The sequence below is a fragment of the Camelus bactrianus genome, chromosome X (assembly GCF_048773025.1).
Source record: "Camelus bactrianus isolate YW-2024 breed Bactrian camel chromosome X, ASM4877302v1, whole genome shotgun sequence".
NCBI classification, from domain to species: Eukaryota; Metazoa; Chordata; class Mammalia; order Artiodactyla; family Camelidae; genus Camelus; species Camelus bactrianus.
In genome coordinates, this window is record NC_133575.1 from 11457031 (window position 1) to 11465287 (window position 8257).

The 8257-nt window shown below is 41.5% G+C and overlaps 2 protein-coding genes across 5 annotated transcripts in view; one reads left to right on the plus strand and one right to left on the minus strand.

The window, feature by feature from the left end:
* Nucleotides 1-3170, minus strand: part of PIR (pirin) — a 145751-nt gene extending 142581 nt beyond the window's left edge. The window contains exon 1 of the mRNA XM_074359538.1: nucleotides 3031-3170. The gene's annotated coding sequence lies outside the window, so the exon portion shown is untranslated. The remainder of the gene's footprint in view (nucleotides 1-3030) is intronic.
* BMX (BMX non-receptor tyrosine kinase) overlaps nucleotides 1-7601 on the plus strand; it is a 49201-nt gene extending 41600 nt beyond the window's left edge. For all 4 annotated transcript variants that reach the window (XM_045505060.2, XM_045505062.2, XM_045505061.2 and 1 more), the window contains 3 exons: nucleotides 444-562; nucleotides 3089-3246; nucleotides 7125-7601. In XM_045505060.2, coding sequence (XP_045361016.1) covers nucleotides 444-562; nucleotides 3089-3246; nucleotides 7125-7199 — 352 coding nt within the window. In that variant the 3' untranslated portion in view covers nucleotides 7200-7601. The remainder of the gene's footprint in view (nucleotides 1-443; nucleotides 563-3088; nucleotides 3247-7124) is intronic.
* Nucleotides 7602-8257: the final 656 nt, after the last annotated feature.

Below are 8257 nucleotides of genomic sequence, written 5' to 3' on the forward strand. Positions count from 1 at the left end.
TTAAAGGAAAAATAAAAGCTAACCTCAGCACAATAGAAACTCAATTTTGTTCAAATTATAGACAGAAAAAAAGATTGGAAAGCACAAGCAAAAAAGAACCCTGAGTGGCAGAACTACAGGTTATCTTTGGGGTGGGATTCTAACTGATTTTATTTTTATATTTTTGTATTTTTCTCAATTTACCACATTTTGCATTCAGATTTTGGTATTTTCAAAGTTAGATATCATTTTTTAAATGCTGAAAAGTCGTAAGCAGCCTCTAGCTAAGCTCACACATTGAAAGGGAGCAAAAGGTGCAGGAAACCGAGGCCCTGGGCTGAGACCGGATGGCCGCAGGTCCCGCATCAGCCTGTGCCGCCGCGGAGGTGCTGGCAGCCAGCAGAGGTCCTCCCACTTTACACAGCCAAGTGGACTAAGGGCTGTGTTGCTGTTTTCCCCTGCAGGTATGTCCTTGATGACCAGTATGTCAGTTCAGTTGGAACAAAGTTTCCGGTCAAGTGGTCAGCCCCAGAGGTGTTTCACTACTTCAAATACAGCAGCAAGTCAGACGTATGGGCGTTCGGTAAGAATGTGACCACACAGGACCCAGCCCCATTTCGTCAGCTGGCTTCCACAACAGGAAACCACAAAAGCAGCAACATCCATTTTTAGCAAAAGCTCGGAGCACTTACAAAATGACCCGTAAGGCCAGAGACAAGCAAGGAGTTGAAGATGACGATGGTGACCTTGCATCAGTGTTAGGGTGTCTGCCACTTTCTGTCCAATTTGCCTCCTGCTAGCACCTTCTCATAAAGTCAGAAGGGATCAAAGCTTTCCCACTGTGAAGATTTCAAACAGTTTTTTAAAAGTAGTGACAGAAAATTAAAACTGAGTTTGCACAAAGTACAAAATGTGGAAGGGCTTAAAGTGAAGTCATTGACTCTCTGCATGGAAGTGGCGTGATAACCATTCCCTTCTAAAGCGACCAGTTTGTGGGGCACGCCTGGTGGAGACAACAAACATGACTCAGCACTTTCTGTGGCTCATTCCAGTTTTAACTAGTGTCCTCGTTAAAAGGCATCATTTAGATCGGGGGTCAGCAAATCCGGTGGCCTGTTTCTGCAAACTTCGTTTTATTAAAGCGCAGCTGTACCCTTTACACGTACTGTTGGTGTATTATCTTTGGATGACTTTATGCCACACAGCAGTCACCAGAGAGACTGCATGACCCTCAAAGCCTAGAATGGTGACTATTTATAGAAAGGAGTGTGCCCTTTATAGAAGGAGTGTGCTGACCCCTGTTTTATCAAAGATCTACACTGAAATTTAGTAAAGGCAATTAGAAAACAAGAGATAATTCTTAAATTGTGATTTTGTAGATTTTCTGCTATTTTTCTACATCAGAAGAAATGTCAAGCTTGTTTACAATCACTGTCAGATGGGTCTGGGAATAAATAACCCAAATTATCATAAAGTTATGGAATATATTAGATACAACTGAGAACTATTTCATGCCTGTCTTAGTCCATAAGCACAATCTGACTTTCTCCATGACGTCCATGACTGCTGGCAAAAATGAAAATTTAGCCATTTATTTCTCTATGTCACAATTTAAAAATATATATATATTCTTTCTATAAAAGTGGTATTGTTCACTGGAAAAAACAATCTGATGTATGTAGAAAAAGGAAAAACCACAGAGAGCATTTTGGTGAATACTTGGTGTCATTTTGTGCTGATGAACTTGTCAAAATTAGTTTCAGTCTCTTTGAATCAATTGCTATGCCTTATGAAAGATATTTTTAAAAATCAGTATTTGTACTCAATAGTTATAGCTGGTTTTAACTCACCTTATGTGCCAGAAGTTGGCTCCAGATATTTTCTGGCTGTTCCCAAAAACTAAATTCATTCTTAAATAATTTGTTCCCAGTGAGGATATTCAAAATGAACTGGGACCTCTGACAGTAATTCTCAAAAAGGAATCCCACAGATACTTTAAGCGGTAGTAAGGGAGAATTGTGAAGGGGGGCAACACATTTTTGGATGGTTGATTTAGAATATTTGTTTAAAAAAAACCCCACAGCCACAACAACTCGTAATATTGCCTTAGTGTAAATATTTTACGTAAAATCTGCAGCCCTAAAAGTCAAAGAAGTTTTGAAGTAAGTACTTCAGTTATGGTTCTAGAACAATTGTCTCCCTTCTTACAAGGTTTTGAAGCTGGCTGACGGCTGGAATTCTCTGACTTGGCCAGTCCGACACAACAGCGGCCATCATTTAGAGAGCACTTCAAATGTCCCGGGGCCCTTTTAAGTCCTCTGTGCATTTTAGCCTACTGAATCCTCACGGCAACCCTGTGATGGGCAAATATCCGCAGATCATAGAGAACCCGAGCTGAGGAAGGCTAGAACCCTCTCCAGCCTATAAGCGGCAAACCTGGGCCTCAAAGGCCACATCTGACGGGCCTCCAATACCACCCCTATGACCACCATGACCATAACCTTTTCTTAGTCTGACACGCCCTGGACAGGCATTGGCAGAGTGTGAACTTCCAGGAAAAATGAGCAGGAAAATGCTGTGCACTCACTTTCCCAAGAGAAAGCCAGTGGTTTTAATCAGATGCTCAAAAGCACACCTGACTCACAAAGCTTAGTCTAGACCACCAGGGCAATATGAAAAGGAGGGACGTTGTCAATGATACTATCGTAAACTTCCACTAAAAAGTCATTGATTGTGCAGTGCAATTGTTGCCAAGGTAGAGAAAAAGGAAGGGCCAGGACTTCCATCAACCCCTGCTAAGGGCTGGATCGGGGGCAGGGGTTGTCACTAGGGGTTGAACAAGGCCCCAGCCACCTCCTCTCTGAGGCAGCTGCAGCCCCTTTACCAGCAAGACTGGGCATCTGGGTCTCAGAACGTGGAGAAGGGACCCTAGGCTCCAGAAGGGACGGTCCAGGCCCTCTCCCCATATCCTGTCCTCTCTGCCAGGACTCGTTCCCCAGGGATCCCGGCTCTGACCCAGAGCCTCCCGGACCTGGCGTGTGAAGCTCATACCTTCTGACCTTGGCTCTCTTGCCTTTTTGTCTGCCGGCTGCCCCTGGGCGCGGTGCAGGGATCCTGATGTGGGAGGTATTCAGCCTGGGCAAGCAGCCCTACGACCTGTATGACAACTCGCAGGTGGTGGTGAAGGTCTCCCAGGGCCACCGGCTCTACCGGCCCCAACTGGCATCGGACACCATCTACCAGATCATGTACAGCTGCTGGCACGAGGCAAGTGGTCCGCCTGGGGGAGCCGGCAGGGGTGCCGGTCGCATCCGGGATGGGCGCTGCATCTCTGTCGTCTCTGTCGGAGAAGCACTTTTGAGGGGAGGCACATGTGGCAGGGCGGGTGGAAAGGGCCCTGGGACCCTGCCCTCTGGTGTCTGTAATCTGAAACCAGCACCAGCCGTGCCAGCAATTACCCAACTTAGGCTAGCACCAGTCTAAGGAATTTATCAGCATTAACGTGTATTCATCAGGAGACACACTACGAGGTAGGCACGATCATTATATCTAAACTAACAGAAGAGGCAATAGAGACCCAGAGAGGTTAAGCAACTTGCCCAAGCTCACACAGCTAGTAAGAGGCAGGCTGGCTAGTGCCAGAGTCCCTGTCCTCAACCACAACACTATAGGGTCCCTCCTCGAGTAGAAAACGTGGACCAGACAACAAATAACACGTGGAGAGAACACAGTGGACACCACTCCGTCCTCCCTTCCCATGCCTCCCAAAGGGTATCTCTGGGATAGATGTTGAGCTGGAAATGCAGGGGATTAATTTGTGAAGCACCTACTCTGTTCACAGAACTAAGGGGAATGTTAAGGAAGTGTGAGGCTCCAATTCTGCCCTCCCGGAACTCAGTCTACACACACACACACACACTGCAGGACTGAAAACACCCAGCAGTTTATAATGTGTGCAAAAGAGAAACATAGACAAGTACAGGAGGAGCTCAGAGGAGAGGGACACCAGCTTCCTCAGTGCATCATGATCTGAGCCAGGACAGGCAATCTCTGCAGAGCATCCTTCAGTTTCTGGGTGGAGACAGGGTTAAAGGGTGTCCAGGTGAGACTGACCAGCACAAGCACAGGTGTGGAGGCAAGAATGAGCATGGTGTGCTTGGCTGTAGCAGTGGTTGGACGGGCTGAAAATTCATTTGGAAGAGTAGGTCTGGTCCAGATTCTTGTCGCCTTAATGACAAGGAGAGGAGGGCAAGTTCGGCTTTACATAGGCAGTATGGTGCCATTGAAGGCTTTTGAGAATGATGTGATAACAGGGGACTTTTAAGAACATTAATCTAAGAGCCCCAAACCCATAGCCATTGTACAGTGCTGCCTTATTGGCAAAAGGGCCAAACGCTGCATTCATTCATTCACTAGTAAAAGGCAGATTGCTGTCATGGTTAAGCGTGTGGACTCTGGAGCCAGAATGTCTGGGTTGAATGCTAGCTGTGTGACCTTGTATAAACCTCCTAACATCTCTGTGCTTCACTATAAAATAGTACTTAACAATAGGATTATTGTGTGGATTGAATGAGTTTAAAATATTATAAAGTCCTTAGAACACAGTAAGTGCTCTCAGTAGTGGTGGTGGTGGTGGTGATAGTGGTTATATTCATAGAGCAGCTACACCCCAGGCACTATGCTTGGAGCTAGGGATAAATTACTGCACAGGTTGTAAAGAGTTCCTAATTCCTTGTGTTGGAGCCTGGAGTCCCACTTTGGAAGAGTTACTGACTGCATCACATAATAACATTTTATCTTTTAGCTTTAAATTATTCCTGGAATACTTCGTGATTCCCACGCTGTGGCTCTTGGACCACTCTCTAAGGCTACCCTACTCTTTTTACCCTCAATGCAGTGTCTAAGGTGCTGAGAGCCTCAGGTGGTGCTGGAGGGTCAGACTGGGTTAGAAACCTGTCAGTGCCCACAACCAGGAGGGTTTACTGCTGTCACCTGTCAGAGAGAGAAGAGGAACAGACAAAGGCTTTTGAGTGGAAGCCCAGAACCACCCCTGCTCTCCCCACACTTGGTCAGTAAACGTGCATGAATTGTGGCAGAATCCATTGAGAGGGGTTTGCGCAGATGCAGTCCCCAGTTGAAGGTTCTGCATTTAGTGAGTGTTTTGTATCTAATAGTGTCCCTTCTTTTTTATATTTTATTTCACAACTTCCGGGAAAAAATTCACGATTTTCATCAGATTCCGATTTAGCTTTCCTATATTGGGCACAAAAATGAGCACGTACATATGTGTGTTTCTCTTTCTTTCTTATTAAAAAAAGAGAGAGAGAGAGAATACAAATTCATCTCTGCAGATGTTGTCCCTCTAGCAATCTCACCAACACAGACCGTTGTTAAACTTCTGAATTCCTCCCAATCTGATAGATGTGAAATGGCATTTTAGTGCAGCTCTTATGTTCGTCTTTCGTTATGAGCGAGGTATATTATTAAGAGCATTTGGATATCTTCCTGAGAATTATTTGTCATGTCTTTTCCCTTTTTATATGAGGTTTTTGTTTCCCCTCTCCCAATTTTAAAGCTCCCAATTTATAAATCCAAGAGATTAACACTATCTCTGATATGTCATAATTATTTTCTCACATTTTGTCACTTATCTTTGATTTAATTTATGATGGTTTTTTTCCATGCAAAAGTTTTTTTTAAATGCAGTTGATGATATCATTATTTGCTTTGATTTCTCTGGAAACCGAGTCACAGTTAGATAGGCTTTTCCCACATCTAGATTATACAGGTATTCACGCAGATTTTCCTCTAGCACTTTTATGTTTTCATTCTTTTATATTTAAGTCTCTGATCGAGTGTGTGTTTGTTTTGGTATATGGAATAAAGTATGGATCCAAAGATCTTGTTTTCTAAATGACTACCCAGTTGTTGAAGTGCCACTTACTAAAAGACTGTATTATCCCCAGTGATAAGATACTATCTAACAGTGTCAAAATACCCCTTGAACTTATATGAAATTTCAATACGTATTTGGGTTCATTTTGGGACTTTCTCTTCTGTTCTCTGGTCTCTATTCATGTGCTAGCACTGCACTGTTTTTATTTTTTCTTTTTAAATTAGACTTTATTATTTTTCAGAGCCATTTTAGGTTCACAGCAGAGTTGGGAGGAAGGTACAGAGATTTTCCCTTATAACTCCTGCCTCTACACCTGCACAGCCTCCCCCATTATCAACAACCCTAACCAGAGTGGCACATTTATTACAAAAGATGAATTTGTGTTGACACATCATAATCACCCATCATACTTTACATTAGGGTTCACTCTTGGTGTTGTATAATCTATGGGTTTGGAAAAACATATAGTGGCATATATCTAGCATTATATTATCATAGAGAGTATTTTCATTAGCATGGCATTGTTTAAATTACAGAGAGTATAACGTGTTTTAATACTAGGTAGGCTGGCACCTCTCATTGCTCATCTTTCTTTACAGTTTTCTTAGCTACTTGGCATATTTAAAAATCCATGAACTAGAGAATCAGTTTGTTCAATTTGAAATAAACTTGCTTATGCTTTGGAGAAGATTGCATTTAGTTTGTATTTTAACTTGGGAAATGTATCATCTTTATTGTATTCATTTGTCCTATTCAAGGCCAAGCAATGTTTTTCTATGTGTTCAAGTCTACCCTGCCTCTGTATTTTTCAGCAGCATTTTAAAGTTTTCCTCATTTGGGGGCGGTACACAGTTGACAGTATTTTATTTGGGTGTTGTTGCTGTTGTAAATGGGGTTTTCTCTTCCATCGTATCTTCTAATTGGTTATTGTGTATATATATAGGAAGGCTATTGATTTTGTGTGTTAATTTTATATACTGTTCTCCTAGTAAATTCCTCCATTATTTGGGTTAATTCTACCATTAATTCTCATGGTTTTTCCAGGTATGCAATCAAATAAAGATACTTTTTCAATTCTTAGGGCTCTGATTGTTTTCCCTTTACGAGAAATGTCTATAGACTACAATGTTTATAAAATGTCCACATTTTAAAAGTTGTTAGCTTTAGGACTGAAGTATACATATTTTGCATATTTTATTTTGAATCATAACCTTCATGAACTCAACCATTGGGTTTTTCTTTTATTTAGCTTCCAGAAAAGCGTCCCACATTTCAGCAACTCCTATCTTCCATTGAACCACTTCGGGAAAGAGACAAGCCTTGAAGAAGAAATTAGAAGATCTCATGGGAATGAGTACAAGGCTTGGCCAACATTTTCATTCTTTTTAAGGGAAGTAGCAAAGCACAGCCATGGTAATTTAGCTAATTCTTCTTAGTGGTATTCTGTGTGCTATTTGTCTGTTATAGTATCTAGAAATGAACAAGGTAGGAAACAAAAGATTTCCTTGAAATTTAGGTCAAAGTAATAATTTTATTTATGCTGCTCTTAATATTACTCTTCCCAGCCTATAGCAGAAGCACATTTTCTGATTGCAAAATAGAGAGGGTGTGTACCAGGTGTAAAGATTGAACAGAATTGAAAAATTATTTGTTGGATATGTGTTTTCTTTATATCATCACTACCATGGTAATTAAATATGCTAATTAAAATGTATGGAAATGGTGACACTTGCCTTCATGTTTCAATGTTCTCCATCTTTAGCTTGCATGAGAATCAAATGGAGAGGTTATTAAAACTGTTTCCTTAGGAACTACCTCAGAGATCCTGGTACAGCAGGTCTGAGTGCATCCTGAGAATCTGTATTTTTAACAGGCTCCCAGATGTTCCTGTACATTCAGTCTGAACTGCCCTGGGGGACCTCATTATATGGTGGGCACTGTTAAAGTGATCCACAATTCAATCCAAATGATGCAACTGTTATCTGATATCCCGATTAGAAGCATGACTTTATGTCATCATGTACACAAATATAAAACTAAAGTTAAATAACATTCAATAATATATTAACTATGTGACACAGAGAAAATTTTTAAAGATGCTAAGGTATAACCCAATGCCTTTTTCCTTATGCTTAACCATTATCAATCGCAACTCAAGTATAACCATGATCTTGTATTAGATTGCTGCTTTCTTCAGTAGTTCCCCTCTATCCACAGGGGATACATCCCAAGACCCCAGTGGATGCCTGAAACCAAGGATAATACCAAACCCTATATATACTATGTCTTTTCCAACACACACATACCTATGATAGTTTAATTTATAAATTAGGCACAGTAAAAGATTAACAACAATAACTAATAATAAAATAGAACAATTAT